Genomic DNA, 14,654 nt, shown 5'->3' with positions numbered 1-14,654 from the left:
AAAGTATAATTATGCATAAAACATGTTCATATTCTTAATTTCCACCTTTAAGCACTGATAATATCGCTCGTGTAGCTACGGATACTTGGTCTCTGCTTCGGGTTATCGGTGCCGGGTTTAAATTGCCAAGTCGGACCCCCCGCAATTCAACATGGTCATGCCAAGCAAAGAAAGAGTTATTCCCATAGAGGACTTGACGAGCTAGTCTACCATCCTTCTGTCAACGTCAGAGCAGTGGAGATGCGAACCAAAACCCCATCTCAGACAGTTGTCAATCAGCACTATCCCTCAATCCGTATTAACGCGAGGGGCCAGACAAACACACAGATATAAGCTTCATCTAAGTGAATCCTTCCATCCTTCACCGACAAACTCTAGACCTGCGTAGATTGTCTTCTACGCCACAAACAATGCACTCTTGATAGAAAACAGCCCTTCTGGGCTGACATGGAAAAAGGCACAGAGGCTGCTCAGTGTGCATAGCGGGGTCTAGCGTCGCTAAGAATAGAAAATGGAACCTTTCTAGCGCATTCTGGGAATGGGGACAGACCTAGCATTGCTCCCTGCATCCGTAAAAACAGATCAACAGATTTTCTCGTATAACATTCCGTTTTATTCTCACCGTTTAATTAACGTCACGGATACAACGAATGTCTTTTTCATTGGCGGGATTACTACGGTTACAAGAGGTACTCTCGTATGGCTACTCTAGGATGAATACAGAGTCAATTGTACCCTTGCATGTAAAAGTACCATCATCCATCCCTTCAGCTCGTATCCTTAGACCTGCATTTGACTAGCTGTCCATCACGGTGATAGTCTGATATGTGCATTAGACAAAAAACTCGCCAAGGACTTTGTCATCATTAATGGAACGTAGCGAGGTAAATGGAGCTGATCTACTACTCACCTTAGGGTAAGCTAACTTGGCAATTGAACTCTACACATAGACATGAGCTGGCGAGACACTCTTCTCAGCCTGACAGTACTACCCCAGAAGCCTAACAATACTGTCCATGGATGCATGATCAACCCGTCCATAATGCAGTCAATTAAGTGATGCTATAGTTACATTGCCATACCAGAGCTATGTAGAAATAGGCATCATTAATGCTTTGCCTTTGCTTACCAGCAACTCCCCCGCAGCTTAGTGATGCAAACTTCGATCTTCCACTTCCAGCTGCAGGGATCTCGCGAGTTACTCAATCGGGCAACCTCTGCATTCCATTTAGAAGGATCAACATCAGCACTACCTCGGATAATCCAAATGACATCAAGCGGCGAATCATTCTCGCTAGATCTTGCAACGTGACATACGCGAAATGCAAAGCTGAAGGAATATGCATGCACTGCGAGATGGACAGTCTTAAAGTTATACCAGCCACCGAGATGCGGCGTAGGTCTCACTGGTGATAGCTCAGCGCGGTTCGATAAGATAACAATAGACAAATTAATCCACGCCATGTATGCAGTCCAGTTTTTACATTTTTGTATCGCAAGCACAAGAACTCATTTAGCTAAACTACATGCCTCATTGACTAAAGCGTAGGTAAGACATAAATTCGTCAAATCACAATACTCGCCCATCCTTTCCATTTCTTTTTCGTGTCCAAAAACGATCTAACCCTTCTGGCCACCTGTGGGGACCTTGAACAGCACAGCTCGGCCGTCGGGGCCTTGGCCGAGAGCCTTGTCCACGCGGTAGTAGCCCTTTCGCTCGAGCTGGAGGAAGTCGTTCTCCTTGAGCTCGGCGATGCTGGCGTCGACAAGGGCGTTGGTGAGGGTGGCGCTGTTGTCGTTGAGGAAGTCGTCGAGGTTGTCGTCCTTCTCGAGAGTATCCTTGGTGATGAGCGAGCCAAACTCCCAGAGCTCAGCCTTGACGAGGTTCTCGGGGTCGGCGGCGAGCCAGTGAACCTTCTTGCTGGTGGTCTTGAAGTCACCGGCAAGGTGGAGCTCGAGGTTGAGCTCGTTAATGGGTGAAGCAGTCTTGTTGATTCCTCGGACGATGGCGTTACCCCAGCTCATCAGAGTAATCTCCTCGTTGTCGTCGAAAGAAGCAACGTCGACCTGGTCGAGAAGGAGCTTGGGTCCAAAGGTAACCTGCTTGGTACCAACGTCGGGGTTCTTTACGTGCTTGGGCCTGTCCTCCTTGTAGGACTTCTCGGGGCCTCCAGTGATGGTGACAGTAACAGCATCCTTCTCCTCAATGGCCATGTGTCGGGGCACAACGGGGTCGAGCATTCGCTTGTTGATGGCCCAGATGGTGGTCCAATCCATGGTGACGACGTTTCGGCTAGGACCCTGCTTCAACATGAACTCGCGGAGAGCGGGAACAGTCAGACCACGGCGGATGATACCACGGACAGTAGGCATACGGGGGTCATCCCAGCCACTGACACGTCCAGTATCGACAACCTTTGTGAGCTTTCGCTTGGAGAGGAATGTTTGGATAAAGTTGATACGGGCGAAATCCCACAGGTGAACCTGTCGGAGGTTCAAGGCCTTGAGGAACCAGTGGTATTGCTCGTTTCGGTCGGCATACTCGGTCGTTCGGAGGGCGTGGGTGACTCCCTCGATGGAGTCAAGGATAGGGACGACGAGATCGTATGTGGGCTGAAAGTGTTAGTAGTTGTACATATTGTAGACAAAATGGTGCTTACGTAGATGTTCCAGGTCCAGCCTGTTCGGTGGTGAGGCGCGGGCTCTTCTCCCTTCCAGTTGGGGAATCGGAAGATGACGGGGTCTCGCATGGAACCATTGCTCGAGTCAAAAGCAATGCGTGCGCGAATGCAGTGCTTTCGTCCCAGGTCGGTACCAGCCTTCATCTCTCTGAACATGGCCAAACTCTCCTCAGCAGGGCGGTCGCGTCGCTTGCTGGCAAGACGGTTTTTGCGGTCCGCGCTCTGGGTCTCAGGTTCGGTATCATCGGCGTAGGCGTTGCCGTCTTGGATCATCTTCTCAGTCAGGTCGTAAATCTCCTGGAAGTAGTCACTGGAGTGGGTGACCTTGTGGTACTTGATGTCCATCAGCTCAAGATCGTGGAGGATAGCATCCTCGAACTCCTGCTTCTCCTTGGCGGGGTTTGTATCATCGAATCGAACGATAAGCTTTCCGTTTCCGTCGGGGGAGGTCTTTGCGAAGTAATCGTTGAGGAGAGCGGCCTTGGCGTGACCGATGTGCAGGTAACCACTAGAGATATGGGTTAGGCTGATGCTAGGTAAATGAGAAAGGTTGAGCTTACCTGGGCTCGGGAGGGAATCGAGTGACAACACCGTTCTCGGTGTTGGAGAGGCCAATGTTGTAATTGGCACCTCCAGAGCGCTTCTCCTTTCCGGCATTGAGCTTCTCGTTAAACTCGGGGTGTGCCTCCTCAATCAGCTTGAACCATCGGGTGATGTTGGTGTAAGCACCCTTTCGGACAAGGCCAATGGCAACCTTGTTTGTTCGAAGAGCAGTCCAGATCTTGCCATCCTCCTCGCTCAGAGTGTAGCCGTTGAGGTAGGTTCGGAGGGTAAGGTGCTTGTCGAGCTCGGCAACGAGAGGTCCAAGGCTCTTGAAGTCGGCAGCGCCGATCTTCTCAGCGTCGAAAGTCATGATGGCGGTATAAAAGGCACCAGAAACGAGTTTGAACAAGATCTCGTCTTCGTAGTGTAGTGTTGGACCGTTGATCAAAACGTGATCTCAATCGCTGGCAAGGTTCAGGTGGTCCAACCGATGGAGGGGTCAAATTCTTTGGCGGGGTGAAACTGAGCCCACCGATGACTCAAAAGGCACGTGATGTGTGAGATAAGATAAGGGAGATAAGATTGTGATCAGTTTTTTGTGATGATGGGTCTTGAACAAGAAGGGAAGGGATTGACATTAGGAAAACACATTCTTTGATGGTTTATTTATCTATCTTGTAGCTATTGAATGAGAATGATTGTCAGGAGATGCGATTGTAAAGTCACCTTATAATGGTCTTATTTATTGCGAAGCCGGACCAACTCTCAGCATTGACCAGCGTTGAGTCATTCTGCTACCATTTAGAAAAGGTTCTTAAATAGAGGACAACGAAAAGATTACTGACACGGAACATACAATCACTTCTAGAACACAAAAAGATCAAAATAATCCCAAGATTTACCCTAGACTCACTCTACATCTTACATTCAAAGCTTAGCCTATTCATCTGCCGGTCCACGACATGGATCTGCATCTCGGATTGTTACACTGCACCGATACCCTAGAGACAGCGATCCCGGTACTTGGTTCCGTGCCGTTTGTGATACTGCAATCTCAAAGATAACGTTAGATCTATGCGTGTATCAAAAGCTTGGACAAAAAAGTGATGCCAAGTTCAATGTTTTACTAATTGAAAAGCCCTCCACGTCATGACTTTGTCAGAATGAATAATAGTCTGTCGGGTCAGATCCGGGAAATGTGGAGACACCTTTAAAGACGGCGCCGGGCGGGGCCTTGACGGACTCCGATAGAGATGTTTTTGACGATACTAAGCCAGCCTTGACAATGATGTTCAGCTGTTGGTCATCAATCGTAATGAGAAATAATTAATTCCCTCTCCTTTATGCGCACAAGCCTGCAAACAAAGACGCGTGTGGCCAATACGGCAGTGCAAATCAGGAGAAACAAATATGCTGTACAACGGACCATTTAAGAAACCCGTCGATATGTGATTGGTTGCCCTAGGTACATCCTCTAACCGGTTCAGGGGATCGTGTCTCCACTGCCGACGTTGGCTGGGACTCTAAATTTACCGAAGACCTCTGATGCCCCCGGCTTTTTGCAACGACATGTCTTTTGTTTTACACGATTTTGCATTATTTTTCTATTGACCTTGTATTCGAGATGAATATCAATGCTGGTATTCCCAACTATTAGAGCATCATCTCGAGGTCTACCATGCTTGCTCTTCTATGAGATTATACCCGTCCTCCTTATCACAAATACAGCAAAAACGACCAACCAACGCCATATTATATAACCCATACCCATTATCACTTCCATCAAGCCCCAATCTTCTCTCTTTCCGGCGACGCACTCCCATTACTACCATCCGTACTCGTATATGTAGGACTTGCCATATCTCTATGCTCATAGGAGCTATACATCAGAGACTTTTGTACGCAAGTACATCTCTTGAGGAGCTCTTCGCATCGCTCAAGTCTTGCGAGGAGTTCTTTTGTAGGTTTGCGACGACTCCGCTTGGGAGCTGGTGTACTTGGGATGCATTGTATTCCTGCCTGTAGTAGGTTAGTTACTTAGTTGCACGATAGTCTTTATACTAGTAGTAGTAAGTACCTTGACACAAAATGAACACGGGCTCTTGCGGTCGCACTTCTTCTTGCGCTGTTGGCACAAAACACAAGCTAGAATTCGTGGCGGGCGTTGCTGATCAGAAGCCATGTTTACTTTCTTCGTATCTGGATCAATGATGACTGCATAAACCGCTTTGTTTGGAAGCGAAAAGAAGAAATGTCGTGATAAGATAGTCCCAAGTCTCTCGGTCTTGGAAGCAAGATGGGGAATGCGAGTAACGGGACAAACCCGAGTATTTGCTTCAATCCTCTTTGCACTGCAAATCTCTCGACTATCCCTTCGGGTAGCCTACTGAACCCGATCAATATCCACTCGGGGTCGGGAAGTCGACGGAATCCGTGAGTTGGTGACCCGCATCCCACACCCCTTTCGGTTCGACGGGGATCACCATCTATCCGGCACATTTGTATTAAGAAGCTGCAACAGCCTGCCAGTGATATTTTTGTATCATACTATCTTTCATTCATTATTACTATTGATCTATTTATTACTTGAACCTTTCTTTTGTTCTTGTTTAATTAATTTACCTATCTACTTAATACAACAACCCAAACTACTAGCAACGCAGACAGATATCTGTCTTGCAGCGCAAACATAATGGCCGCCCCCGAGGCAAACATGAGCTCGACACGCTCAGAGCAAAGCAGTCGCAGCCACGACACAATCGTCGGCAATGAACAACCTCACTCCGAAAAACCTGCCGGTTCCTCCCCAGGAGACCAGATGAGTTCAACAGACGACGAAGATGAAGGCCCACAGACCGAGGAGATGATCCGACGACACTCCATCGTTAGAGATCTCGCCCGCAACTACACAAACACTTCGCATCACTTCAGCGGCAGCAGCGCCGACCTCTTCAACGCCGCCGACGCAAACTCCCCTCTCAACCCCTCCAGCGAGAACTTCAACGCCAGAGCATGGGCCCGCGCCATGGCCAAGACGATGGGCGAGAACGGCTCCGGCTATCGCCAGAGCGGTCTTTGCTTCCAGGACATGAACGTCTTTGGGTACGGCGCTGAGACAGATTACCAGAAGGACGTCGGTAACGTCTGGCTCGGACTGCCCAACATGGTGCAGCAGATGATCACCCCGAATGCGGGCAAGCGCAGGATTGACATTCTTCGTGGCTTTGATGGTGTCGTCAACGCAGGAGAGATGCTTGTCGTCTTGGGCCCTCCTGGTTCAGGTTGCTCCACGTTCCTCAAGTCCATCTCTGGTGAGACCAACGGTATCTACGTTGATGACAGCACCTACTTCAACTACAACGGTATCACTGCCGACGAGATGCACAAGCACCACGCCGGTGAGACCATCTACACAGCAGAAGTAGACATCCACTTCCCCATGCTCTCGGTAGGTGACACTCTCACCTTTGCCGCCCGCGCACGATGCCCCCAGAACCTACCAGCCGGTATCAACCACAACCTGTACAGCCAGCACATGCGCGACGTCGTCATGGCCATGTACGGCATCAGCCACACCGTCAACACCCAAGTCGGCGACAACTACATCCGAGGTGTATCTGGAGGTGAGAGAAAGCGAGTCACCATCGCCGAAGCAACGCTCTCCAACGCCCCCTTCCAATGCTGGGACAACTCAACCCGTGGTTTGGATTCAGCCAACGCCATCGAGTTCTGTAAGACATTGCGTTTGCAATCTGAGCTGTTTGGACAGACTTGCGCTGTCTCGATTTACCAAGCACCCCAGACTGCGTACGATCTCTTCGACAAGGCCCTCGTCATCTACGAAGGACGTCAGATCTTCTTTGGTCCCGCCGACGAAGCAAAGGCTTACTTTATCAACCTCGGCTTCGAATGTCCCGACCGTCAAACAACACCTGATTTCCTTACATCCATGACCGCACCATCCGAACGAGTTGTCCGTCCTGGCTTCGAGAACAAGGTCCCACGCACACCCGACGAGTTCCACACTTGTTGGAAACAGAGCCAGCAGTACCAGATTGTCCGCGCCGAGATCGAGAGCTACAAGAGCCTGTACCCCATCAACGGATCCAGCGCCGACGCATTCCGCGAGAACAAGCATTCCGCACAGGCAAAGGGCCAAAGACTCAAGTCCCCCTTCACCCTGTCGTACATGCAACAAGTCCAGCTTTGTTTATGGCGCGGTTTCAGACGTCTTATTGGATCGCCAGGCGTGACCATCTTCCAGCTCCTCGCCAACACGGTCGTCGCATTCATCGCCTCGTCGCTGTTTTACAACATGAAACCGGAAACGGGAGACTTCTTCAAACGTGGAGCGACTCTGTTCTTGGCTGTCCTGTCCAACGCTTTTGCCTCTGCCCTCGAAATCTTGACCCAGTATTCTCAGCGGCCTATTGTTGAGAAACACGCTCGCTATGCCTTCTACCACGCCTCTGCTGAATCGTTCGCTTCTATCCTGGTTGATATGCCCTACAAGATATTAAACAGTATTTTGTTCAATGTCACGCTGTATTTCATGACGAATTTGAACAGAGATGCTGGTGCGTTCTTTTTCTTCCTCTTCGTCTCGTTTATCATGGTCCTCGCTATGTCTGGTATCTTCAGATCCATGTAAGTCATCCCCACCTATCACATTGTGAACCATCACTAACAATTACAGTGCTTCGCTCTCTCGTACCCTGTCTCAAGCCATGGTTCCAGCTTCGCTTCTCATCCTGGCCCTCGTCATCTTCGCAGGCTTCGTCGTTCCAGTAGACTATATGCTGGGATGGTGTCGCTGGATCAACTATCTAAACCCAGTCGCCTACGCCTTTGAGTCCCTCATGGTGAACGAATTCTCTGGCCGCAACTTTACCTGCACCGCCTTTGTCCCCAGTCCTCAGATCCCCGGTTACGAAAACGTGGGCGCTCTGAACAGGGCTTGCTCAACAGTCGGCGCCATCCCAGGTCAGAGCTACGTCAACGGCGACGCCTACATCAACCTCGAGTACAAGTACTTCCACGCTCACAAGTGGCGCAACGTCGGTATTCTCATCGCCATGATGATCTTCAACCACGTCGTCTACGTCGTCGCCACAGAGTACATCTCAGCCCAGAAGTCCAAGGGTGAAGTCCTCGTCTTCCGCCGCGGCAACATGCCCTCCAGGGCCAAGTCCGACCCCGAAGCCGCATCGTCCCGCCCCATCCCCACCACCGAGAAGAACAACAACGAAGTCGCCAACATCCAGGGCTCTACTAGTGTCTTCCACTGGAACGACGTGTGCTACGACATCAAGATCAAGGGCGAACCGCGACGCATTCTCGACCACGTTGACGGCTGGGTCAAGCCCGGAACACTCACAGCCTTGATGGGTGTGTCAGGTGCTGGAAAGACCACTCTTCTCGACTGTCTCGCTGATCGTATCTCTATGGGTGTCATCACTGGTGAAATGCTTGTCGATGGCAAGATTCGGGATGACTCGTTCCAGCGCCGAACAGGCTACGTGCAGCAGCAGGATCTTCACTTGGAAACTAGTACCGTTCGCGAGGCTTTGACTTTCAGCGCTCTTCTTCGTCAACCCGCCTCAACACCACGCGAGGAGAAGATCGCCTACGTCGATGAAGTTATCAAGCTGTTGGACATGCAAGAGTACGCAGATGCAGTAGTCGGTGTCCTCGGCGAGGGTCTCAATGTTGAACAGCGCAAGCGTCTGACAATCGGTGTTGAGCTCGCTGCCAAACCCCCTCTACTCCTCTTCGTCGACGAACCTACATCCGGTCTTGACTCGCAGACATCCTGGGCTATCCTCGATCTCCTTGAGAAGCTGTCCAAGGCAGGTCAATCTATCCTGTGCACCATCCATCAACCGTCAGCCATGCTCTTCCAACGCTTCGATCGTCTCTTGTTCCTCGCCAAGGGCGGACGCACAATCTACTTTGGCGACATCGGCAAGAACTCTGAAACCCTGACCAACTATTTCGTCAAGCACGGCTCTGAGGAATGTCCCAATGGCGAGAACCCTGCTGAGTGGATGCTTGAGGTTATTGGCGCAGCACCTGGTTCCCATACCGACATCGACTGGCATCAGACATGGCGAGACAGCTCCGAGTACCAAGCTGTCCAGACTGAGCTTCAGCGCCTCAAGGCCGAGGGTAGTGCCAACGGTGATGCTAACAAGGGTGATCCCGAGTCGTACCGCGAGTTCGCTGCGCCCTTTGGGCAGCAGCTTCTCATTGCTACTCAACGTGTCTTCCAGCAGTACTGGCGCACTCCCTCGTACATCTACTCCAAGGCTGCTCTGTGTATCCAGGTTGGATTGTTCATCGGTCTCGTGTTTCTCAATGCTCCGTTGAGTATTCGAGGCTTGCAGAACCAGATGTTTGCTATTTTCCAGATGTTCACTGTCTTTGGTCAATTGGTTCAGATGCAGGTAAGTTTTTACTCTAGTCTCTCAATGATGAATGCTCGACTAACTGACTGCCACAGATGCCTCACTTTGTTACCCAACGATCCCTCTACGAAGTCCGCGAACGCCCCTCCAAGACGTACAGCTGGAAGGTGTTTATGCTATCCCAGATCATGGCCGAGATCCCTTGGAACAGTCTCATGTCGGTCTTCCTGTTCGTCTGCATCTACTACCCTGTCGGGTTCCAAAAGAACGCCGAGTTCGCCGGTCAGACAGCCGAACGAGGTGGTCTCATGTGGCTGCTCATCTGGCAATTCCTCATCTTCACGTGTACCTTTGCCCACGCCGCCATCGCCATCACCGACACGGCTGAAGCAGGTGGTAACTTGGCCAACGTCGTCTTCATGATGTCCCTCTTCTTCTGTGGTGTTTTGGCGGCGCCCGATAAGATGCCCGGCTTCTGGATCTGGATGTACCGCGTGTCGCCATTTACATATCTCGTGTCGGCTATCCTGTCGACTGGTATTGCCAACGCCGAAGTTACTTGCGCAGCACGAGAGTTGACCACGTTTGATCCTCCCAACGGAACTACCTGTGGAGCGTATCTGGATGAGTACATTAAGGCAGCTGGTGGTTACCTGACCAACCCCGATTCCACCTCGGCGTGCAAGTTCTGCACCATCAAGTCCACCAACGTCTTCCTTAAGGGTCTCAGTGCCAGCTACGACAACCGCTGGAGAGACTTTGGCATCGGAATGGTGTACATTGTCGTCAACATTGTTGGCGCACTGTTCCTGTACTGGCTTGTCCGCATGCCCAAGAACAAGAACAAGAACAAGAAGAAGACGGCATAAACAAGTTTAGAACTTCTGTGTGCCTGACCTTCTACTTCTCTTCTCTTCTTTTTTTTACTTTACCTTTCGTATCTTGGATATTTTGGACACTGGTTTGGAGATTGTTATAGAGTGGAGGAATTGTACTTAGAAGCCGCATTAATAGAATACAAAATCGGTGCTTGCTTGGATATATTTACGTCCTTTCATGAGTCACGCGTTAGTTATTAGAGCATGCTTTATGGAACTTATTAGGATTAATTGAGTGACTTGTTGTAATTGATGACTCTTTGTGATTGAAGACTCTGTCAGTGCCTTTTTTCCCGACATTTCCTCTGTAGCCGAAGTTGGTGATGTATCCGATATTGCCGACATTGCCGTTGACATTGCAGTTGGTGATGATGCTTGACGTTGGAGGACACCTGAAGTGGATTGCTAGGCAGCCAAGTCCCCCTCATTTGAAGTATCGTAGATCACTCAAAAAAGAAGGTAGTGTATTGATGGTGAAGCTGTTGTGAATAGTCCATTTGCATCGCCTTAAAGGAGTTGGAGTTGACGTTGGTGAGATGATGTCAAACGGACTTGTGTCAGCGCCAACAAGCATCCATTTCCTTCTACATTTCCAATTGCAAGCCCACAGCATAAGTAAGCAATACCTCAGTTTACATAGTATATCTGGATAAATGTTAAATGATCTGCAAATCTCAATACAACCCCCTCCTTGATGCCGACCCAATGGCCGATCTAGCCGACGCCGATGCCGCACACCGGAGGTTCAACCCCGTCTTAACCCCAGACTCTGTAGATCCAAACTAATCCTGTACATAAACTGCCATGGACCCTTAGTCTCTACTTTTGACACTCTTGCCATGATCTTTATTGTTATTCTCTACAGTCAAAATGGCTGATACATCAGATAGCGTTTCCGCCACTCTACGCGACAAAGAAGCCCAAGATGAAAAGACTAGAGACGACGCCGCTTCAACACAAAGCCAAACCAACGATGAGCAAGATCAATGTTGCGACACCATTGAAGAACCTCCAGATGGCGGTTTACAAGCTTGGTTACAGGTAGTGACAGGCCATCTCGTCATGTTCAACTCGTGGGGTTACTTTATCAGCTTTGGCATCTTCCAACCACACTACGAATCCGAATTCTCGCTTCCACCCTCGACAGTCTCATGGATCGGAAGTCTCCAAGTCTGCCTCATTTTCTTTATCGGTACATTCTCCGGCCGTGCTTTCGACGCAGGATATTACCGCACCGCATTAGTAGTAGGCCTATTCCTGCAGATACTAGGTATCTTCATGACCAGCATCGCCTCAGCGTACTGGCAAGTTCTTCTCGCGCAGGGAATATGTCAAGGTTTAGGAAACGGCGTCTTATTTGCGCCGACGATAGCAAACATGTCTACGTACTTTACTCGCAAAAAGACAATTGCAATCTCAGCTGCGGCGTGTGGTGCTGCTACGGGCGGAATGGTGTTTCCTCTGATTGCGCAGCAGCTTCTTCCCAAGATTGGCTTTCGGTGGACGGTGCGCGTTATGGGATTGGTAGTGATTGTGGTATCTTCGATAGTTCTGCTGCTTGCTAGGACGAGACTTAAAGCGAGAAAGGCTGGGCCGCTTGTTGAGTGGGCGGCGTTCAAAGAGCCTTCATACGTGTTATTTGCGGTGGCCATGTTTTTTACCCTGTGGCCGACTTGGATCTCATACAACTATGTAAGTTTCAATAGCTTAGATGGTTACAGACAGCTACTAATGAATACTCAGGCTCGTCAATATGCAACAGACAAACTCGGCGGTTCAGCCTCAGACTCATTCCTCATGCTCATCGCCATTAACGCAGTCGGAATCCCAGGCCGAATGATATCAGCCTTTCTCGCCGATCGCTTATTCGGAGCAATCAACGTCTTTATCCCAACCATCTTCTCCGCCGCATTATGTCTATACATGTGGTCGCAAGTAACCACGCTGACAGGCGGTTTCGTCTGGGTGAGTATATTCGGCTACTTTGGCGCCGCAATCCAGAGTCTTTTCCCCTCGTGCTGCGCGAGTTTGACATCAGATTTATCTAAAGCTGGGACGAGAATTGGAATGATTTTTACGATTATTAGTTTGGCTGCTTTGACGGGATCGCCTTTGGCTGGCAAGTTGATGCAGGTGACGGATGGGAATTATTTGGCGGCGCAGATTTGGGGTGGGAGTAGTATGATGTTGGGAATGTGTTTGTTATATGCTGCGAAAAGGGCAGTGGCTAGACAAAAGTTGGCAGAATAGAATTGAATAGATAGAATAGATGAGTAGTAAATAATTATTATATGTCCTGTTACTTGGTGCTGGCTGTAGTATTGTGCTGCCCCTCAGGGTACCAGAAGAATTGGCCGCTAGAAGCATAAGAGACGAAATTAGTAGATCAGTTTATGCTACTTGGACTATACTCTTTAGGCTATTTAATTTTGTAACCTAAGACTTAGGAAGTCAACTTTTCAGCTACCCAGTAGGTAGTAAATATTTATTATAAGTCTTGTTATTTGGTGCTGGGTGTATGTGCTGCTCCACCAATTGCACCCGTTAGAGAGGACCCTGACGTGATAACCACTAAAAAATCATCACCACCAAAACTGCTCAGCTCCAACACAATCACTCTTCCAAGCATGTCCCCAACACCATGGATATGTCGATCCTGCACAAGAGCATTATCACGTCCTCACATACGCCAATTCATCCGCTTCGCCACCAATGGTACATCAATCCCTCTACCCCTCTCTCAACCCTCCCAGCTAACACCTCTAGATGCATCACCCCTCCTCGCTCCCGCCCTCCTCCAACGCGCCCAATCCCTAACAACCGAACACGATGCCCTCCAAAAGAACCTCAACTCCTCCTTCGACTCCACCACCGCCAAGCGCGTCGGCGAACTATCCCGCGTCGCAGAAGCTCTGAAAGCGCTGGAAAAGTCTCAATCTTCCGTCAAAGAGCTTACGCAGATGCTCGATGATGCAAGTCTGGATCAAGACCTCGCCGCCATAGCTAGAGACGAACTCTCCTCCGAGACGGGCCAGTTCGAAGCCCTCGCCCGAAAGCTCTCCGCTAGCTTGACGCCTCGCCATCCCTTTGCCGATTTCCCATGCATGCTCGAGTTTAGACCGGGGCCTGGTGGTCTTGAGGGGAGATACTTTATGGATACCCTGTTCAAGATGTACAAAGGGCTTTGCATGCGCAGAGGATACAGACATACAGTTGTCAAATATGAATTCGCAGACGGCGCAGGCGATTCATCTTCTTCCGCCGGCGAAAATCCCCTCCAGGAAGCCATTCTCGAAGTCCACGACCAAGGCGCCTTTGACATTTTCCGCGGCGAAGCCGGCATGCACCGCGTGCAACGCATTCCCAGCACCGAAACAAAAGGCCGCGTCCACACCTCCGCCGTCGCCGTCTGGGTCCTCCCCTCGTTCCCCGAAAACAGCGCCACGAGCATCGATTTCGAAGACCCCGAGAGCGACTTTTACGTTAACCCGCAAGAGCTCAAGATCGAGACGATGAGAGCGCGCGGCGCAGGAGGACAGCACGTCAACAAGACCGAGTCTGCCATTCGCATGACGCATTTGCCCACCGGAACGACGGTTTCGATGCAGGACCACAGATCGCAGCAGCGCAACAGAGAAGAAGCGTGGAAACTGATGCGATCCCGAATCGCAGACCAGAGAAGAGAGCAGCGTGAACAAGAGGCGTCTCAACTGAGGAACAGTGTTCTGTCAAAGACGCAGATAACTCGTGGTGACAAGATCCGAACCTACAACTACAACCAGGACCGCTGCACCGACCATCGTGCTGGCATTGATGTGCACGGCTTGCCGAATGTGCTCGAAGGTGGTGAGAAGCTGGATAAAATCATGGACGGCGCAAAGGATTGGTTGGTTAGCAAAGACATTGAAGTCCTCGTTGCGGAAGAAGACGCAAAAGAGAAGGACAAGACCAAGGGAAAGAAATAGAGCTGTACAATTGTGGCATAGCATGACTTGTATATTATGACGTACAGAACCCGCTGTAAGATAGATTTGCCAAAAGGGATATCATGCTAAATAAGATGGCATCGGTACAAAAAACACGATATCCTCCCAAATGCGCCATCCTTCATACCAATGTTTCCGTTCCAATTGATACCCGCCAGT

The 14,654-nt window shown here is 50.0% G+C and overlaps 4 protein-coding genes across 4 annotated transcripts; 2 read left to right on the top strand and 2 right to left on the bottom strand.

Moving 5' to 3' along the window:
- Positions 1 to 1,620: 1,620 nt before the first annotated feature.
- FPSE_06013 (uncharacterized protein) lies at positions 1,621 to 3,594 on the bottom strand (the record flags this gene model as incomplete). Its single annotated transcript, XM_009259131.1, has 3 exons — positions 1,621 to 2,613; positions 2,661 to 3,189; positions 3,242 to 3,594. 3 exons carry the CDS (start codon positions 3,592 to 3,594, stop codon positions 1,621 to 1,623), a joined length of 1,875 nt encoding a protein of 624 aa, XP_009257406.1.
- Positions 3,595 to 5,006: 1,412 nt separating this feature from the next.
- On the bottom strand, positions 5,007 to 5,406 carry FPSE_06012 (uncharacterized protein; the record flags this gene model as incomplete). Its single annotated transcript, XM_009259130.1, has 2 exons — positions 5,007 to 5,243; positions 5,302 to 5,406. The coding sequence occupies 2 exons, from the start codon at positions 5,404 to 5,406 to the stop codon at positions 5,007 to 5,009; spliced, it is 342 nt and encodes a 113-aa protein (XP_009257405.1).
- A 510-nt stretch (positions 5,407 to 5,916) lies between these two features.
- On the top strand, positions 5,917 to 10,500 carry FPSE_06011 (uncharacterized protein; the record flags this gene model as incomplete). The annotated part of the gene is made up of 3 exons (XM_009259129.1): positions 5,917 to 7,871; positions 7,921 to 9,670; positions 9,727 to 10,500. 3 exons carry the CDS (start codon positions 5,917 to 5,919, stop codon positions 10,498 to 10,500), a joined length of 4,479 nt encoding a protein of 1,492 aa, XP_009257404.1.
- Positions 10,501 to 11,379: 879 nt separating this feature from the next.
- On the top strand, positions 11,380 to 14,474 carry FPSE_06010 (uncharacterized protein; the record flags this gene model as incomplete). Its single annotated transcript, XM_009259128.1, has 3 exons — positions 11,380 to 12,201; positions 12,253 to 12,478; positions 13,276 to 14,474. The coding sequence occupies 3 exons, from the start codon at positions 11,380 to 11,382 to the stop codon at positions 14,472 to 14,474; spliced, it is 2,247 nt and encodes a 748-aa protein (XP_009257403.1).
- Between the last annotated feature and the right edge of the window lie 180 nt (positions 14,475 to 14,654).

This window comes from Fusarium pseudograminearum, chromosome 2 (genome assembly GCF_000303195.2).
Source record: "Fusarium pseudograminearum CS3096 chromosome 2, whole genome shotgun sequence".
In the NCBI taxonomy this organism is placed as follows: Eukaryota; Fungi; Ascomycota; class Sordariomycetes; order Hypocreales; family Nectriaceae; genus Fusarium; species Fusarium pseudograminearum.
Note: the sequence above shows the minus strand (reverse complement) of the source record. Positions and strands in the feature narration are given on the sequence as shown.